This window comes from Hippocampus zosterae, chromosome 7 (assembly GCF_025434085.1).
Source record: "Hippocampus zosterae strain Florida chromosome 7, ASM2543408v3, whole genome shotgun sequence".
Classification (NCBI taxonomy): Eukaryota; Metazoa; Chordata; class Actinopteri; order Syngnathiformes; family Syngnathidae; genus Hippocampus; species Hippocampus zosterae.
This window is the reverse complement of record NC_067457.1, coordinates 1,243,231-1,263,412: the sequence shown is the minus strand read 5'-3', so window position 1 is coordinate 1,263,412 and position 20,182 is coordinate 1,243,231. Positions and strand designations below refer to the sequence as shown.

Here is a 20,182-nt window from a genome sequence, read left to right as displayed (position 1 = left end):
CCACTAGAAGAACGACTGACTGACTACTACTTGTAAGACAGTTGTTCTACTAGCGCGCTGTATCATCTTAATAGTGAGGACAAAGAGTATATACTATTACATGGTCCTTAATCCGGCCATCAAGGATATTGAACACGCTCGCACGCGGCTTTCCATACCCAAGTCTACTTCTGTGACGGGTTTCAATGGAATGAATGCGGCTGAGAAGACAGCTTTGCAGTTAAGCAACAGCGTAGCAACCTGGCATGCCGTAGTTTTGTGCAATAATAGAACCTCCACCGATCAACTTTGCGAAATGTGCACTTGTTGTGCGTTTGTGTACAGGCTGTCAAACCCCGGACGGCCTGGAGGTAAACAATATTCATCTTTCAAAAAGCAACGGGATCGAGCCAGCGTCATCTCGGCCGGGAATCGGCCGAGACGTTGCTGTAGCCTTTGCTCGTTTGGGTTGCAAGTAAAAGGCAGCGTCATTGCGTTTTTACACACTTGGCTGCTTCTTGAAGGGAAACAGATATTTGGGGAGACGTGAGAGGTCGATGGGGAGCACTGCAAACCTCAAACGCACTCGGGTGTCGGAAAAACATGAGTCTATTACCTTGGAAAGAGGATTTCCAGTGAATCAAAGTGTCAAAGGAATTTTGTCCATTTAGAAAATGCCCTTGGAATATAATTGTATGTTTCTGTTTGCCAAAAGTGGCCAAGGCAAGGCAAGTGCAACTAATCCATCCTCACAGCACCGCAAGACAGAAGCAATTACAACCACGAGACCAATCAGGACGACCCTCGCATTTCCAAAAATGGGGTTGACGTTTAGTCCCAGTTTCCTTTTTTTTTTTTTTAATGACTAAATTAATCAGCAGTTACCAGATGCAAATGACTACAGTGGTGCCTTGAGATACAACTGAGGCTCAGAGGGGATGGAGCCTTTTCTGTTGCTGGTCCCTCTCTCTGGAATGACCTCCCACTGAACATTCGGCAAGCCTCCTCGCTGCCCAACTTTAAAGCCCTCCTCAAAACCCGCTTGTATTCTTTGGCGTTCGACTCGGCATGATTTTACTGCTTGGTGCTTTCTACCGCCTTTATTACCATTTCGTCTTACTGTTTATTGTGTATGTTAAATCGCTCCATGTGTACAGCACTTTGTATGCAGCGATGGCTGTTTGAAAGTGCTCGAGAAATACTGTTGGCTTGACTTGACAAGTTTCATGTATTCTGCGACCATGTTTGGAACACAAAATACAATTCTCTCCCTCGTATCTCAAGGCGCCGCTGTGATTTCTAAACCAGGGAATGGGGGTTAATAATGTTATAGCTCTTTGTTTTTGAACAAAGCCTTCAAACGGATACGGTGCAAGTAAAAATGTCTCACAAAAAGACAAAAAATAAAATAAAAGGGGAGTAGAGCAATAACTTAAATAGAAGTGCTTAAAATGTCAGTTCACAGAGCCCTTTCAAGAACGCTTAAAAAAAAACAACTGCAAAGCAGGAATCCCACCCCGACAGGATACTACGAACGTTCACCCGACGGTTCACTTCAAAGCCAAGGTTCCTCTCCCGAACGTTTCGTGTTTTCTGGTCAGTGGCCCCCCCACGTTTGTGATCCTCTGCTGCCATCCGTTTCGAGCCCGTCCAGGCTCAGCAAACACTCCGTCCGAGTCGGCGTGCCCTCGCCGTGCGTCGCCGTGGCCGCTCGTTCCTCCTCTCTTTTCCTGCGCTCCAACTCCCACTCGACAAACGTGTCGAAGAGGCTGGGCCAGGCCTCGTCCTCGCTGTAGTTGCTCAGGTCGGGTCCGATGGCCTGCGTGAAGTTCAGGAACATGTTCCACGTGTCCCTGGAGATGCCCCGGATGCCCGGCGGGTTCTCGGCCAGGAAGTCCAGCCAGTGCTCCAGGATGGAGGGCATGTCCTGGGTGAAGACGAGGCGCCACAGTGCGATGGCGATGTCGCGCTGCAGCGAGCGCTGGCCCTCGTCGGCATCCAGGCCAAACTGGAAGGTGAAGCGGTACAGGTCCTTGAAGTTCTCCTCACCCTGGGCCTCCAGCAGCATGCAGGGGAAGCGCGAGCAGATGCCTTCGAGGCTGTCCGCCTGAATGGCCTTGCAGCCCTCCACAAACTCTTTCCTGGTCAGAGCAGATATGGGACAAGAACTCTCGGTCACTCGAACAGAAGCAAGGCGAAACGACACCGCAATGAAATGATCGAGAGGGAGGCCATGTTCGGGGTCACTCCCACTCCACAACAACAACAAAAAAACCAATCAGGTATTCAATTAAATATTGACATATAATGTGGTTGCAAAAGTGTGCACCATGCCCAGCCTATTTAAATGCCATTTTCTAATCCAAGCGGGAAATGTAACAGTCGATTTCTCTGAACTGCTTCAGACCGTCCCCAACTGGTCCAGAGTGTTGACTTGCTTTCCATTTTTATTCATCCGTTATGTTTGTCGCAAGCCAATGTATAGCACTTTGTTATAGCTGTGGCATTTTTTCTTTAAAGTGCTGTGATTTGAGTCGAGTTACTGTAGGTCACGACGGTCTGCTGACTGCCTTTTAAGAAATCCCCCTCACATGAGATTAAAAACTAAAAAGGTAAAAGAGCCTTTCGATGCGTTTCCCAGAAATTGCGAAATGCACTTCCTTTCGAGCTAACTTCTCAGCAGTCGGTTTTAAGACTCGGTTTGAAACTTTTGTTTCGGCAGGCATTCCGATAAGACTTGAATAAAATCCATTCGTATCAGTGGACAGTGGTTCGTGTGTCTATTATTTTAAGCGTTTGCCAACAAAAGAGCCAAGCTGAAAATCAGAGGGGGGAGTGAGTGAGTCAAGCGGAAGGCTATTCTATTCAGACGAAGCGCACGTTGACATTGGCAGGATACACTTCCTGTGTACGAGAGGGGCCAGTTACCGTCAAAGCAAACGCGAGCGAGCATGACTCCTTCCCAAAGCGCCCTCTCACCTTGTAAACTTGCACATGGTGGCCGCCTGGAACTTCCAGGCGAGAACAAGCACGCGGAACTCGGCCGGGTCCACGCACAGGTCGTTGCAGAACCTCTCCATGCCTTCTTCCAAGATGGCGTCCTCCTGCTCGTCCTTGTAGCAGGAGAACAGCTCCTCGATGTGCTTGATGGACAGCCCGTCTCCGTCCGGGCTGTCCGCCTTACGCGGTTCTCCCATCAAGGCCGAGATGATGGGCGTCTCCACGCAAGCCTCCAGGGCCTTGGTGCCATTGGACAGCTCGCCGCCGGCTTTTGAGCACGGGGCGCTGGGCTCTTCCTTGTGGCCTCCGGCGCTACCCATGCAGCTGCTTTTCTTGTGGGACTTGGAGCCACTCTCCTTGTCGCCGCTCTTGCTGCCGAGCGAGGATGTCGGGTTCTTGCACTTGGTGACGCACTGGCCCATGTCTTTCTCCCGGCTCGCCCGTCTGTCGATCCCCCCTCCTCCTCCTCCTCCTCCTCCCTTCAGTCCCCGTCCGAACCACCTAGACGCCTCTGCTCTGGCCCATCCGGATGTCTCAACATACCCTCAAGCCTTGAGCAAATGACAACATTTAAACATTGCCAGAAACATTAGGACAATGACAGTTTGAGAATTTTAAATAGAGAGCGGGGGGGGGGGGGGGGGGTGCGTTTTATTCCTAAAAAGGTATATTTAATGTTCTTGGACAGCCCCTGTAACATTGGGGAGTTTTTTGTCACTAAATACAGGGAAAAGACGTTACTTGAATGATGCCATTAAAATTCAGTTAACATAGATGAAATAAAATTTGTATCAAAATCATTTTTGGAAAAACAGTCCTCAAAGATTAAACGCAGTGAAAGTCAAATATAAATGAACTGGACTCATTCCACTGAATCACTGATCTAAGCGGTCTCTTTTGCACTTACGCTTAGGAATGACTACACTTTGCACAGAATATCTCAACTTCCTGGGCCTGAAACTTTTTGGTGGATTGGTAGCACTATGTCCAGCTGCAATTTTAAATTGAGACTCATGTCCGAGTACAACATGAGTCCCACTTGTGTGATATTGCTCAATTGTTGTTCACTTATGGCTTTTTTTCACTAAACACTACCAAATAACAACAGTTGGTTGATAAAGAGTAACCAGGAAAAAATGCCTTGTAATACACCTTCATGCAAAATAAAATGTTGGCCTCTACCTGTGCCAAATAAACCACGATCCAGTTCTTGCACTGCCAGTTGTCAAACCCTTAAAAAGAACAAGTGAAAACAGCATTCCAATTTGTTATGCCTGCGTGAAAAATGCTGACTCCCATTTGGACGCACAACAGAAAATGCAAATGGCTGCCGAATTGATATCTTTATGTCCTTTTCCCGCAATGGTTAGAAATGTGTGTGAGAGGGGAAATGTATCAAGTGGCTTTCCTGTATATACAGTGCAGTTGTTCAGCCTAAACCCCAAGCACATAGCCAAGATAGCAAAGGAGTACTTACATACAATCCATTGCGTTGCATTGGCTGCAAATCAGTCGCTCTCTGTGCTTCGGCATCATTATGACCTTGATATCGGCAATGCTGACGAGACAGAACCCAATGTCATGAGAAACAAAAACATACACAAGTTCCAGGCACTGCTTTAGAAATCCTATACTGATTGTTGTGAATCATATTATATTAGCCCAAATATTAGAAAGTTTATTTTCCGATCCCGCAAGGCCACACTTGATCGGATCATTGTGATCAGGGAATCCTGCTCAGCATGGAAGCAAAGCTGATACACTTGCATTGCTGCTCTGGGCATGTTCAGACAGCTCCCCTTGAGTGCACCGATCACAACTCCAACCAACACACCTTTGCGATAAAGGCATTTTTTGTTTTAACAATCATCTTCAAACCACGGGAGCAACATATATTGCAGCTCAATTTTATGGGTAAAGCATTAAAAAAATGCAGCTGAAACATTTGGTGTACATAAATCAAAGTTCAAGATAGTGCTTAAGACAACTAAACGCAACTGTAAAGCTGAAGCATATCTTTTATGCTTCCCCCCCCACACACAAATTAAGAGGTACTGGAAATGAGTGGGCTCATAGGTGCCTGGTAGATGACTGCCATGCCTCGTCTCTGTACGTTGTTCTTCCTCAGGCGCTGTGGTTACAGTACTTTAAAAAATGGCAAACTCTCCCTGTTAGGGTGTGCAGGAAAGAACCAACTATAGTCAGTTTTCCATAATGTTATTTGAGGTTAAGAATTTTCTTAGGTGTAACCGCATCATGATTTATAGGTACACTAATCCGGAAATTACCTGGCAACAATGAAGTAATAGTTTTAGTTTTGCCAGAAGAAGAGTATCAATTTCATCACTTATCGACAGCAATTCATATCAAGGTATGGATGTAGCAGAGTTGTAAAATATCAAGTCACCGATCGGGGCCCGACCGATGTCGCCTCGGTTGACTAAAAGTTAGCAACCAGCTAAGCTAAGTGTGTCGAATAAGACAGTCACCAACTCACCTTTTTTGAAGTCCCAGTGACGTGCGATCGGATAAAAATCCCATCTAGTATGTATCGGTGATAATAAAATAAGGTTAAATATTGGCCGATACGACCAGAAAAGAACTGAAGACCAATTCGTCACGTTAACTCACATTAGCTCGCCCAGCTAGCAAACAGCAAAAAAAAAACTTGCAAAATCTAATAGCGGTGGCAGCTCGGGAGGGAAAAAGAAAGGAGAGCGCTTAACGTTTAAGACGTGTCATAGTAATTCCACTAAAACTACACTTGGCATGTCAAAGCGAGTTGAGAAACTACAGTAAAATACACGACAGTCCATTTCTTTGTGCTTCCCCCTTTTGGAGGAGCTTCTTTACGGGCATTTCGATGCATCACTTCCTCCCTGTTCCAAGCGGCCAAAACAGCTGATCTTCACCACAGCGCCACTGACGATTATCCTTTAATTCTGTGAAACGACAGCGATCGTAAATATGGAATTACAGCCGTAATAAAATAATAAATACAAAAACGAATGAATGACATGTTCCGTCGATGAAACGTTCAAGAGCTCCTTAAGAGATTATGTTGTGCCACTGAATCTATTAAAATATTTTACACAACCAATCAATGAGAAATCTAGTACATATTTAGTTACAATTCCTTAAAATCTTTAAGACCAATTAACTTACGTAAACGCGTTGTTTAGTGCTCGCTTAGCTGCTTTTCATATTGTTTTAAATTGAGCTGGCTAGTGACGTCACTATCATGCGACAAGCATTTGAGTCACCCTATTCCGGCAGTTTCACTTTACAAGGACCAGTCAAGCTCATTTTTCAACGGTAATCCTATCATTTATCGGTATTTAGTTTGATTTGAAATTGCATTAATTCAATTTGGTGTCCATTAGAAAAAGCGTTCGTGCGCTCTGGTGAAGAAGGCTATATTCGTCTTTTGGTCGTAAACAATTACTGACTCACTACAGCATAATTAACCAAATATAAATGTAACTGGCACAGAGAACACGCGAACTATGACATTTTTAAGTTTCGCAAATAATATGCAGTACATAACATGTTTCACAACGGCCATGCGCGCCCGGTGGGTAGTAAACAATGTTTTAGCGACATCTTTCGTAAATTAGTGGAATTGCGGTCAGTTGTGTTATTTGTGATAAAATTGCAACCCTTAAAAAAGTACAGGTTCAATTAATACATAACAATATAAAACAGTAAGTTGATAATTGCAACGTTTCCCAATCTTTACTGAGGCAAGACGCATTTTACACCAAACAGAAATGCCACAAAAATTGTATACAGTATACTGAAATAGTGATGATGTGTGTGGTGGTACTGGACAAAAATTGAATTGCTCTGCCTGTCAGTGTACATCTCTGGCATCGAGAGATGAACAAATATACAGTATTGGGAGTACATTTGTCAATATCACACATTGTTATGCAGGTCCTGTCACGTTTGTCTCATGTGAGTACAGATGACGGCCTCTACTCGCAGGACGGTGTTGTCGCTCTACATGCGGGTGTTTCGCATTGCACGAACCTGGCAAGCCCAAAGTGGAGTGGCAAGTGACACGCTGACCGAGAGAAATTATATACTTCAGGAGGCACGCACTTTGTTCCGACAGAACCAGCAGGTGGGAGCGACATGTCCGGCGTATGTGCCGCAGTAGTTGTTTGGGCTAATCCCTGATTGTTGTGTTTGCCCCTTTGCAGATGACTGATCAAGAATCAATCAAGAAATGTATTGAGGAATGTGAAGCAAGGATAGAAATCGGTAAGGGGCATGTTTATACTGCCGTTGTGTCGTCACGTTTTGTATCCACTTGATACAATGGTGCCTTGAGATACGAGTAACTCAACATGGTAGTTTTTTCAAATGCGAGCTGTCATCAGAATGACTATTTTGTTTGGAGTTGAGAGCAAAAAATTGAAATGTGCGCACTAGAGTTCAGTGGTAGTGAACTCCAACTCTGCGTCTCGATGTCCACCAGGTGGCCCAAGCGCACATGCCAGAAGATACAGCACAACATCAATTGAAGTGAAGCCAAAACATGCGGCAAAAATAGTTTGATTTGTTTTTAAAAGACAATATTATACAGTACTGGTTTTCTATTTTAGATTCCAATAGCCGAATATCACTTTTTTTTTTTGTCAGTACAAAAGTCTTTCTAAGACAGTGTTTGGCTTTGTCTCACAGGTCTACATTACAGAATCCCCTACCCAAGGGCCGTAAGTAAAATCCTTTTTCCCTTCCTGCACTGGATCACAAAGATGAAAATGTGATAGATTGTGTTTGTTTTCTCACGGCAGAGCTACCTACCGCCACTGGGACTGGCCACTCAGAAAGGGAGGAAGCTGCGAGCACAGCAGCGCCTGAGGAAGCAGGCCAAGCCAATTTATTTAGAGTCACATAAGGAGACCTGACGCTCGAGCCGAGGAACCAGAGAACGCAAGTCTAGAGGGTGCCGTCACAAGCACATCTCGCGGGGTTGATGTGTACCCGCGGACCATGCATGTTAGTCATGATTAAGACGCTTCCAGTATATGTGTATAATCATGCCGTGCCATATTGGTAATTTATTTATTATCATTTTTTTAAAAAAGTGGTATCAAATTGAATCATCAAAGATGCAGAGCTGCCAATTAGACGTGTGTTCTTGTATTTCAATAAAGTTCATGTTAAAAACATTACCAAGAGGCTTGTGCTCGAGTTGTGTTGGCCGTTGTGTTGTGTCTGCTGTTGTGTCTGTTATTAAATTCGGTAGTTTTTTTTTTTTTTTATTAACTACTTGACACACAGGGAAGGATTCGGATGGAGGCATTCCAACAAAAGCGCAATTCAATTAAAGTGATCAAGCACAATCGTTTCTTTTACTGCGCTAAGTTGGATGGAAAACTCATTAGAGGGGGGGCAGATGAATAATGGAGCAGGGCGCGTTGGGCTTAGCTTAGTTTACATCTTCCTTAGGCGGCAGGCGGGTTCGCAAGCGCCGGAGAGGAGGGCGAGCAGTGAGCTGAGGGCCGTGTGTGTGTCAGCACCGCGCGGTGAAAGTGAGGAGCCTCATTGAAAAGCCTCATCAGGCCAAAATGGAAAAAAGGTTCGGCGGCCAGATAGCGAGCTGCAGGCATTAAAGGAGAGATTCCCTTTCTCTTTGAAAAAAAAATAAAAGAAATAACCACAACGTAGCGCAGGATTTGTAAAAGCTTCACAGTGTTCACTTGCAGTTGCATATTTTGCCTGACTACAATTCTTGTGATGTGTTATTAGGACAAAAGTCTCACCCATATACAGGCAGACATCCCAAGGCCATTTTTGCTTTGGAATTTTTGCACATTTCATACATAAGCATACATTCACTATTTTCTTTTTCTATTTTATTCTCCGTGCCAAGAAACTAGATAACCGCGAGACATGCTACCATTCATCCAGCCATGCTTCTTCCTCCGAGGTGCCAGGGAGGTGTAAATTAATAATCGCAGGTCGGAAAAGTGTGATCCTCGGCACATCCTTTAAATGTGCCTTGTTACGAGAGACAAGGCTATAATGTGCCGCTCTAATTTTAGCCGCGGGTCCAAAAAGATGTTGGTAATTCGCTTGGCACATTAGCATTTCCATGGCGAGGGATCAGAGGCGAACCTTGTGAGGCTTTAATTGCTTCCACTGTCGAAAGCGTGTCCTCACCTGTGGAGTCATCCACTTTCAAGTGACGCCGAGCGTCATTTTGGAAACGGTGACGACGGAGGAAAGGAGAGCGAGGTGAAATCAGGGCTCACTGGCAAGTTAGTGTTCATCCTGGTGGATAATCTGGACCTAAATAGTGACCCCGGAGCGGCAGATGAGTCATTTTTGGAAGGAAACACTCAACGTGAGCAGGAATGCCACGCTGGAGTTACTCTCTGTGTGGGAATCTGCTTCTTCCTTGACACTAGCACCATGTTTTTATGGCTCAATTAAAAGAAACCCCGCCCCCATCTTATATTTGGGGCCTCACGACCCGACACAGGATCACCGTTTTTCCATCGCATGGCGTGCGACAGGCCTTCAAGTAGCTACTGTTTGAAGGTCCATATTCAACGTCCATGCTCATTCCTGTTCGTCAACTGAAATTGATCATCTAGCCACTGAATCATATTTTTGTCTAGAGGTCGGAGCGAATACCCTGAAGATATCCCGCGTTATACGTTGTGGTCGTCGGAACATGGTGACACCCGCAATGCTAAAAATAGCCTCCAGTGGCCGCTAATTAGCCGAGTGATGTGATTAGATGGCTTGATTGGAAGAGAAATGGACTGGAGGATTTATTACACGTTTGTGTATAGAACGAGTATAGTTGTGCTTGAATGCAAGACGAATCAACCACAGGCCGTCTGAGACGGTGAGTCAGGCCCGGTCAAGGTGGTTTCTTAGAAATAGCCCCAAAGTCAGACTGTTATTTAAGGGTGGAGCTGGAGCATTTTACCCACGGGAGCCATCTTTAATTCACCGCTGCAAAGTCCACAGTGACCCCCCCACCCCCTGCAAAATAGAGAAAGTCCCGCTGTACTTGGAGACTCTCACTTCCTTCACAGCACAGTGGTCACCTCATTGGACAGCCGCACACTCAGCAGCGGCGAGGTCTATAAAAGCACTTTGTCATTCCTCTGGGAGGACGCTTGAGCAAACGCAAAGAGACGTCTCCGTTTTGGACAAAAAAAAAAGACGTAAAGCGGTGAGGAAATGACATTTGTCTGACACAGTTAAGTGGAATTGGTCGATTGTCTCAGCAGGGGGCACGACTCGGGGGCGATGCTTGATGCCTCCGAAATGAATCCCCCAAATCCTTGAAGAACTCAGCCGCCATGACTGCTTCCAAACTGATCGACCAAAGTGTGGGTGCCAGAGCCATCCTTTTGCAAATCATCCAATGATCGCCGCGCTGATTAGATGGTTGCCGGGCACCACAATGATTTATTTTTTTTTCCTTTCTTAAACCGTCTACCTTTGGAAGAATTATAAATCCAAAATGACGGTCAATCTTGCCCCAAATCCTTCAGCCTGGAGGTTTATTTGTTGCTATTGACTTTTAACGCACAAACCGAGCCTCTAATGATGTGTTTACAGCACGGTACAGCTGAAACTGCGGGAGGGGGCGGGGGGGCTGTCACATTGTGGGCCATGTTGAGACTGCAGAGTTCTCCAGCTTTCGATGAATGAGTAAAAGAGGCCGAGGTATCAAAAGAGTGCGTCTTGTGTATGAAAATAGAATTCCTGAAAAGAAAAAAAATGGCACATGGCGCTGGCATGTTCCCTTGTAAACAGGACAGGATCTCATCACACTCTTATGAATGGCTTGGTATCGTTTCCTCCAAAAAAGCCTCGAGCTGAAGGAGAAAATGGCATTCGACCATATGCTTGCACAAAACCACCATATGCCCCACTAGTTAATTCATGTTGTAAAGGGCCACGCAGTTTCGTTTTTTTTTTTTTGGAAAGCATCTCAACATATCAGCCACACGATTGAATATTTTGTCCAGCTCTCGACATTGAAACTCATGCGATTCGGTGAAGCGTGGACCCGTTGTTCTCCGGTCAGACTAGACAGACTTCATGCGTGTTCCTGAGATGCCGTCGGCGGGGGTAATAAAGGGTCAACTGCTGGTAAATTTGGGATAAAATTGGGATTTTTCTGGGCTGCGCTCGGTGGAATGGACAGATGGAAGATGGGCTCCCAGGGAGTCAAGACTTGCTACAAATAGCCGCATGCACACACACACACACACACGAATTTTGACACGAGCTGCAGTAGAGAGCAAAAAGTGTGAAGTTGGTGCAGTACCGAATTTCGACAGAAGCTGCAGTAGGGAGCAAAAAGGAGTGTGAATTCCCGGCGAAAAATTCTCAACATGGACACATTCTGGGGACTTTTGGGGAAAAGCACAGGGTACCCGTTTTGGACACTTTGGAGTTGATTTAGAGGGCGTCAAAGTGAGGACCGGGCAAAATGTCCTCACTTCGTCAAAATGTCCCCACTCTGCTGGTTAAAAACTCATGCCGGTCCTCACAGTGTCATGAGTACAAGAACACACACACACACACACACACATCCAAGCGTGAACTTTTGAGCACCCGCACCAACAAGTCGGTGAAACTACACGGCACTCAGTGGTAAGGAAAATCAGTTAAAAAAGGAGGTGTGATGTCCAGCGGCTCACAATTTAAGTGCGACGGAGTTGGACATGTCAAGAACGTGATCTGGTTCTTGTGGATGCGGGGGCTGATTTCGCAACGCGCGGCTCTTGGAACCGATAACGCACGCCTTCGGAGCTCGACGCAATCACAACGCGGGAGTCCCCATTTGAATTTCGTTGTGACCGGCAGCCGCTCTTCCCCCCCCCCCCCACAATTGGTCTGAAAATAGTCCAAATGTGTGATAGCCGTCGCCATGGCAGCGACAGTGATTCCCACTTAGCCATCTCCGTAGGAGGCAAAACCTTCTCATTGAGACGCAGACATGCATTTGCGCGCTGCCACGCTTGCATAACAAGGTCCGGAGTGGGGATAAAGAGGACCTGGTCATCTACTGTTGTCCACGCAGCGCGCAACCCCCACAATCGGCAAAATTTTCAGGGGTCTCTTTGAGTTCCCGTGAGTTGATGTCCTCGGGTACTCTCCATTCGATGTGGGATGTGTCTTTGTTTCACGGGCCTCCGTTGTCTGAGCGATGCATCAAGTTGCTGTCAACTGGTGATGGAGGGAGGACGGGAGAGAAAAAAACAAAAGAAGGTGGTCGGGATGGAGGGAGGGGGGCAGGTAGCGAGAAGGAGAGCAAAGTGGGCTGCAAATGGCAGCTTCTGTGACACTTTGGAGAGAGAGAGCGAGGGAGGGGGGAGCGAAAGGAGAGTGTGATAGAAAGAGAGAGAGAGAAAGAGAGAGAGAGGGAGAGGGAGAGCGGCGGTCCAACGAGATCAGATTGCAAAGATTGATCGAGAGACGTGTTGGCTTAATAAGCGGTGAGGAACTCCTGTCAAGGATCGTCTCCATGTCGCAGAAGTTGACTCGAGCAAGTGAAGCATTTGCTGGATCCTGGATATAAAAGTCTTTTTTTTTTTTAATACTTGGATACTGTCCCCCCCACCCACACCCAAGATTGACCGAGCGGATTCTCTGCCTTGCGACCAAGCAAAGGATGAAGACCTGTAAAGGGAGCCCCAGCCTTCTGATGCTAAGGATGATGTGGTGCCCGACCGAGGAACTGGACTGAAGCAAAAGAGCAAAAGAGCTCAGTTCAGCGATGCCTCAGTTCGGCTGACACGCCGACGCTGCAAGAGCACAGCCAGCGCGCCTTTGGCTCCCGCGTGCAGCCTGGCAGAAGAAGACAGATGAAAGCCAAGGTAAGAATCGCCCAGGAACGAATGAATTTTATTCGAGGCCTCGCCTCCATTTGCGTGCTACTTTGTTGAACCCGAAAAAAGAAAAAAAAATTAAAAATCGGGCTGCGATAGCTCTTATTTGACTTTATAATCATTGCCGGTGCAGAAGTTAAGCTGCGGCTCTCGTAGTGGCTCGAGGCAGAGTGCGGAGGCGTACCACCCGGTCATTAATCGTCGAGTTTACAGGGAAACAAATAAGCTGCAAAATGAAGCCACGGCTTCCCAGCAGAAGCATTTACGGTCCTCATCTCTTTCAAAGCCATGAAAAGCAACAACTTGTATAACACCTGAGAGCCGAGCGTGCGCGCACGTGTGCGTATTCTTCCATGGCCGCATAAACAAAGCCCAAAAGAGACGACGGACGAAGCGAATGAAAGAGCCAAAACGCGGCTTCGTGAGCTCATCCCGCTTTTCTCATCTGCGCTTTGTTCGCGCCACTCGCTTCGAGTGGCCCAAGTGGGTTTGGGAGCCTGCCGAGAGGTCATTTTAATTGGGAGTGAATCATCTGATGGAGAGGATTTCAAATGTACAAAATAAAGATCTTGAACAAATGGACGTGGGAATGAGCGCTGAAGGAGAGTCAGCTGTGGAAAAGAACTTGCAAAATAAAAATAAAAAAAAAACACACAAGATACAATTCAACAGCCGCCGCAATGACATGAGTAGACTCGGTTGTACGTGAGGGCCTCTCTCAGGGTCCAACCTGTGATGAAACCCCCCCCAGCGGAGGGGGAGGAGTCAAATAGTGAGCCGCTCACATCCATCTTCGACGTACGGACGGCAGGCGCGCGTGTTCAAGCGGTGTTGCTTTCCAAAGGAAAATACCCGCAGGTCACTTGAGAGGAGATGAAGTTGCACAATCGCAAAATCCAATGACACCCGAGCGCGGGGCTCTTCCTTCAACAATGGCCTCGGGGGGGCGGGGTGGGGGGGCTCAGCTCAGTTTCCCCCACGTGTCCTCTGCCACCATTCTATTGTGTCGCGGTGTCCGTTATGTCAAACGTATGAGGTCATGAGGTCAAATCCAAGTGGCCAGTTGGACCTCCGCTGACGCCATCTCCACAGGTGGTCTGAAGAGATGAGAGAAGAATAATTGGGAGAAGTACTCGTCTAATGATTCCAGAGGACTCCCGCCGGGTTTTTGCTTTCGTTCAAGCAACACACCGGACACCCGACGCCGCGTGACGATGACGGAGTGAGCACGGAGGTGAAGGGCTGCTCGGATCATGAATAGTTGAAGTTTCAGGAACACGTGAGGAAAAAAGAAAAAAAGAATAAAAATCATTATCACGACCCTTTGGAGCGAGAGACACTTGCCAATGAGGTAATAGGACACCAGATTCAGGAAACTTTGCCGGCTGGCCATGAGGGATTTGGGAGTGCACATGAGTGATCCGTCAAGTCTTCAGGGCCCGAATCAGGCAGACGCACACTGAGCGGCTGCGGCCAAGCGATAAAAGCTGTCTATGCCCAAGGGGGGGGGCACGGCGCGGTCCCTCTTGGGCTTCCGCCCTTGACCCGAGGCTCCAAATCCAGCATGATGTCCGGGGGTCATCTGTCGTCATTCCAACGCATGGTAAAGGAAGTGCCTCCTGCCTCATTCAGGTTACGGAGCAAAGCAGCACGGGAGGCTGAGCGAAATGGAACGCACGCGTAACCCCCCCCTCCCCCAAAAAAAATGACAAATACGTGAAGTCGTCCACAACGGGGTCAAACAGAGTCCCCGCTGCCTCCGTCCCAGCATGCGGCATCTGCTAGCGTCGCCGACTCCCGAACTAAAGTATTCTGCTGAAAGGACAACAGATAATTTGGGCCACAAAAGAACACGGAGTGGGGGGGGGGGGGGGGGGGGCTTTTGTGCCGCATTTGTCACATGGGCGCGGCATGCGGCCGATACGCCATAAATCCAACCCGGACAGAGCGAATAGGGGCAATTTATAGATGCGGCATTCACTTTTTGTCTCGAGACATGACAGCTTGTCACATTTTGTGACGCCTAAGCAGCTGGTTGTCACATTTGGGTGGGAGACAAATTTCTAGAAGAATAGCGTGGTGGCTGTTATTCGGGTATGCCTACAGCCAAAGGCTCAATGCGCTGACAATTTGGTCCTTCTTCTTCTAGGGAGCGGATTCATGCCTCCCAGCTTCCCGCCGAAGGCCTACTAAGATGCAAGTGCGCTAGCGATCAAGCTAGCAGGGCCTTCCCGCTTCCATCCCGCAGCCGCAGGTGGCGGCGGCATGAGCGTGGGGAGGAGCAACCGCTACAGCATCGTGTCGTCGGAGGAAGAGGGCCTGCGTCTGACGACCATGCACGGCGCCAACGGTTTGGGCAACGGCAAGATCCCCACGCGGCGCAAGTGCCGCAGCCGCTTCGTCCGCAAGAACGGCCAGTGCAACGTGCGCTTTGCCAACATGGACGACAAGCCGCGGCGCTACATGGCCGACATCTTCACCACGTGCGTGGATATCCGCTGGCGGTGGATGCTGGCGCTCTTCACCCTGGTGTTCGTGGTTTCCTGGCTGGCTTTCGGCCTGGCCTTCTGGCTCATCGCCTTGCTGCACGGCGATCTGGAGAATCCGGCCGGAGACGACAACTTCACGCCCTGCGTGCTGCAAGTCAACGGCTTCGTGGCCGCCTTCCTCTTCTCCATCGAGACGCAGTCCACCATCGGCTACGGCTACCGCTGCGTGACCGAGGAGTGCCCGGCGGCCGTCTTCATGGTGGTCTTCCAGTCCATCGTGGGCTGCATCATCGACTGCTTCATGATCGGCGCCATCATGGCCAAAATGGCCAGGCCCAAGAAGCGGGCGCAAACGCTGCTGTTTAGCCACAACGCCGTCGTCGCCGTGCGCGACGGCAAACTGTGTCTCATGTGGCGGGTGGGAAACCTTCGCAAGAGCCACATCGTGGAGGCCCACGTCAGGGCGCAGCTCATCAAGCCTCGCGTCACCGACGAAGGGGAGTACATCCCCCTGGACCAAATCGACATTGACGTGGGCTTCGACAAGGGCCTGGATCGCATTTTTTTGGTGTCCCCCATTACCATCCTCCACCGGATCGACGAGCAGAGCCCCCTTTTCGGGATCGGCAAGCAGGACCTGGAGACCTCCGATTTCGAGATCGTGGTGATCTTGGAGGGAATGGTGGAAGCCACGGCCATGACCACGCAGGCGCGCAGTTCCTACTTGGCCTCCGAGATCCTTTGGGGACACAGGTTCGAGCCCGTCTTGTTCGAGGAGAACAACCTCTACAAGGTGGATTACGCTCACTTTCACAAAACCTACGAGGTGCCGTCCACCCCCCGATGCAGTGCCAAGGACATGCTGGAGAACAAATTCCTGGTCCCCGCTTCAAACGCCTTCTGCTATGAAAACGAGCTGGCTTTCCTCAACCGCGAGGAAGAGGAAGAGGAGCATGAGGGCGGAGGCGGCGGGAACATGCCGCTGGCAAACCTCAGTCCGGATCGCAACGGCCGACACGAGTTTGAACGCTTGCAGGCCAGCCGGACGCTGGAGCAAAGGTCTTATCGGAGAGAGTCCGAAATATGAAAGCTTCTTCTCGGTTCCGGGCTCTCTTGTCGGAGACTCCACAAAATTCGGAACGATGCAAAGTGCCATAGGAAAACATTGACGCGTGCGAGTACATTAAGAAATAATGCACACAGATACATAAAAAAAGACCTTTTCCGTGGGAACTTGAATCTTTTTTTTCACACGGTCACTTTCCGCGTGTCTTAACGATTCTAATGAGCGATGACAAACTGACATCGTTGAATTTAAGGTGTAAATACTTTTTTTTTTTTTTTTTCATTCCGCTATCGTTTGTGTGCCGTCTCGGTTTCGAAAAGCAAAGACTTTTTTTTTCCCCTTTCTCTCCTCACAATATTCTTATCCTTTGCATCATGTAATAGGTAGAAGTTGGGTGACGCAGTCCAAGTTTGCGCACTGCTGCACTGAGATGATATGAGCCATAAAAAAAAATTTTAAAAAGGGGGGGGAATTATCGCAAGCCACTGAGGACATTCCAAGTTGTGATCCGACCAGCATTAGGTGAGAAGGCAACATTCATTATGTAAAGGGATTAGAAAAAAAAAACAACAACTTGCCAGAACTCCAATGCAACATGCAATGAAACGAGTCGGGGATCGCAACTCTTAACCCCAAATAAGCACCTTAACATGTAATTTGTACTTTCATTTTCAGCATAAACTGATACGCTGAACAAAATAAAATCAGACTTTTTTTTCACAGCTAAAACCAGAACAAACAAAAAAAAAACCTTTTTTTTCCCATTAATCATATTTTTCAAAATGCCGGGGGATTGCTACATGGTATTAAATTATTCAGTGAATTCAAAATGTTTTGTTTTTTTTGTTGTTTCCTCACTGCTTCTTTTAAAAATTGTGAATATGAAAACACAGAACGGCATGCCAATAACGTCGGTTACTTCTGAAGAAATGACGACAGGTCGATAGCGCACTTTAGATGCAATACGCTGCTGTATGTATTATAAATAACGATCTTCACCAAATAAGCTCGGGAGAAAGAAACCCCAATAAGCAAAATAAAGACCATTTTACACGTGGATACAAGGACTGTGAGAAAGGTGTCCCGTCGGTCATAAAAAGAGAACTTTTTTTGGGGGGGGGGGGGGGGAGAACAAGTGCTCGTTGCCTTCTGGGAAGGATTTAAATGCTGATGTTTCTCCACACCCGATCGCACTTATTTACTGGTTTTAGGTGAAGTTCTGCATTCACTTCCAATAATACCATCTTCACTTTTTTTGTCCGATATTGCCCACGTGTGCCCTTTAAAAACAAAACAAAAAAAGTGTTTTAATTAATTATCTTGAGTGTGCCTGCCTGCGATTGGCTGGCAACCGGTTCTGGGTGTCCCCCCCGCCTACTGTTCCCCATTAAGAGGCCGAAATGTGGAATCGATATATATATATATTTTTCCATTTTCTTTTGATAGTTTAAGTTCCATTTCGCACATTTCACAGTGCTATTTCTCTTAAAGGGATGATTGGAAAATAACTTTGACCTCTGTAGAAGTCTTCCTAAATGCCCGGTAAATTGTCTACCGGGCTTTTCATTTTCATTCAGTCACTTAAATAATTCAAATAAAATAAAGTCCACCAAAAAAACAGTTTGCTGTTTGCGTGTTTCTTTTGTTAATCGCAAGTTCCCGGCCTAACTACTAATCAGTGGTTGAAATGGTTGCTACGGTAATACATCACACCATGAAGGGTGCCTGAAGTAGAGAGCAAGATTCATGTCAGCGCAGCCAAATGATTCCACGGTCTCGGGGCAATTATTCAAGAAGGCTCATTCATTCATCGCGATGACAGACAAGCGAGCCGCGAAGCCACGGACGGTAAAGATGAACTCGACAAGAGGATTCGATCAGATCAATGGGCGACTTCTTTTTTTTTTTTTTTTCCACCCCCGAGCATCAAATTCTGTTTTGGTCGTCCAACATATACACGCGCATGTACCGGTTGAGGTAAAAAAAAAAATGCTATTCACCAATGATAATCTGGTTTTAGGATGGAAATACAACGGGAGGCCATGTTGAAGCCTTGTGCCCAGTCGCATGATGGAACACTTCACAGGACAGTGACGACAAGAGCAGCTTCTTTTTGGATTAATAGCGTTAATGAGCACCAACTGTGCGATAGCGTCACAGATTTTCAGATCACCGTCGAGGAAAAGTCAGCTTTGAAAATGAGACGACTTTTAATCGCAGCTGTGTGATATGACAGTGCTGGTTTAGCATCACAGTAGGATTAGACACAGAGAGGTTCCGGACAATCAAGGGCATGTTGAGATAAACTACCCACAAACGGAGATCCAGATGGATAACAGAGAATGTTATTTCTTGTTCGGCCGCGGCTTTTCACGGACGTTTTAGGAATATTAGAAATGCACCGAGTGGGCCGCACGTCCGCGGTAATGTGAGTCCGTTTGGAAAAAACTGTTTTGGGAATCAAATTCTTTCAGTTATCCGATTGATGCCGAGTTTTCGGCGAAAAACAGATATGACTTTTAATGTTAATTATGCAATAGTGAATTTTGGAACTACAATCTCACGGGAATGTCCCTTCTGCGACTCCCAGAGAACAGCCAGCTGTGTTCAGCGCACACAGACATACACATGCCTTTCCTCTAACACTGGAAGAAAAAAACAAAAAACAAGAACACCTAACAAAGATGGAGCCAGCCAAAAATATATATATATCGGTACTGTATGTATTGGAAATATGTAAATAATAAATATCACATTTGGTCAATTCTTTGCGTGCTGTGAACAATATAACGTGAGCTTCATTGGTGCTGACGTAAGCTTTAATCAACAAAAGTGCATCTGTCCAAAGCGTGAGAATGGACACGGGGATGGCTTAACGAGTTCTCCTGTCAGTACCCTTCTCAAATTCATCTCCCAGTGGAAGGAAAAGAGATAAGATAAGACATCTGCGAACAGCCCAACGGCCCGCAATGGCCTACCTGCCTGCGCCGTGCCAGGACACAGGGGTCATCTCCTGGCAGCAGGACGTCTCCAGTGTCAGGCAGAATGGACGCCTTTGTTGTCTTCATGGGACCTCCAAGTGCCTCCAGTGGTGTCTCCGTTCTGAATAGAGCACAATGTCCCTTTATCAACGATGATGCACACCCGAGAGCAAACAGAGACAGTGAACCTTTATTCCAGAACAACTGATTCAAATACAACTTGTGGATGTCGAAGCAGTACATTTTGCATCATTTGGTATCATGATCATGTATCATTTGGAGAAAAGATTCATTAAAAACATCTCGGGTGATTAAAAATCATACTTACAAATTATTTACATTTAGTAAACTATGGCAATTTGACCGCAATTGCATTCGACCGTTGTTTTTTTGTGCATGTTTGTACTTGCATAATCATGAACACCCGTGTGGTGTGGGATGATTGACCGATTGCCTGCAGGATGATTTTCAGTGGCAGGACCTCACCTTAGCCTCGCTCTCTGCTCACCATGCATACCACCACCTGCACTCTCCATTCGAGTTTCTTTCCACTTCTCTGCCCCAAGCAACCGGAACACTCTGCAAACAGAGAATTTGCAGCAAACGGGGGAAAAAAACCAACAACTGAAAACTCTACTCATTCGAGCCACTATAATGCTTTAAAAAAAACTCAGTAAGGGATGCTGCACATGATCGCTGCACCTGTTCTATCCCGTTTTGAACTTTTTGTTATATTTGCAACGGGAGTTTTAATTTTACCGACTGTATGTTTGCGAGTTTTACAACGTAGCG

At 47.0% G+C, this 20,182-nt stretch overlaps 3 protein-coding genes across 7 annotated transcripts; 2 read left to right on the top strand and 1 right to left on the bottom strand.

Moving 5' to 3' along the window:
• Window positions 1-820: 820 nt before the first annotated feature.
• Window positions 821-20,133, bottom strand: dcun1d3 (defective in cullin neddylation 1 domain containing 3). Of its 4 annotated transcripts, none has more exons than XM_052072007.1 (6): window positions 19,877-20,133; window positions 19,388-19,511; window positions 4,457-4,537; window positions 4,162-4,211; window positions 2,959-3,530; window positions 821-2,120 (listed from the first exon to the last, which is right to left on the bottom strand). In XM_052072007.1, the coding sequence occupies exons 5-6, from the start codon at window positions 3,399-3,401 to the stop codon at window positions 1,577-1,579; spliced, it is 987 nt and encodes a 328-aa protein (XP_051927967.1). In that variant the 5' UTR covers window positions 3,402-3,530; window positions 4,162-4,211; window positions 4,457-4,537; window positions 19,388-19,511; window positions 19,877-20,133; the 3' UTR covers window positions 821-1,576. The 4 variants fall into 4 exon arrangements, with proteins under 4 accessions (XP_051927967.1, XP_051927966.1, XP_051927969.1 ...); XM_052072006.1 differs by lacking the exons at window positions 19,388-19,511; window positions 19,877-20,133 and adding exons at window positions 5,477-5,520; window positions 5,611-5,874; XM_052072009.1 differs by lacking the exon at window positions 4,162-4,211.
• On the top strand, window positions 6,081-8,162 carry lyrm1 (LYR motif containing 1). 2 transcript variants are annotated; one of them, XM_052072010.1, is made up of 5 exons: window positions 6,081-6,294; window positions 6,967-7,105; window positions 7,185-7,245; window positions 7,669-7,700; window positions 7,782-8,162. In XM_052072010.1, exons 1-5 carry the CDS (start codon window positions 6,221-6,223, stop codon window positions 7,893-7,895), a joined length of 420 nt encoding a protein of 139 aa, XP_051927970.1. In that variant the 5' UTR covers window positions 6,081-6,220; the 3' UTR covers window positions 7,896-8,162. The 2 variants fall into 2 exon arrangements, with proteins under 2 accessions (XP_051927970.1, XP_051927971.1); XM_052072011.1 differs by having other exon boundaries at window positions 6,206-6,294; window positions 6,916-7,105.
• On the top strand, window positions 15,070-17,296 carry kcnj12a (potassium inwardly rectifying channel subfamily J member 12a). Its single transcript, XM_052072000.1, has one exon. It carries the CDS (start codon window positions 15,120-15,122, stop codon window positions 16,428-16,430), a length of 1,311 nt encoding a protein of 436 aa, XP_051927960.1. The 5' UTR covers window positions 15,070-15,119; the 3' UTR covers window positions 16,431-17,296.
• Window positions 20,134-20,182: the final 49 nt, after the last annotated feature.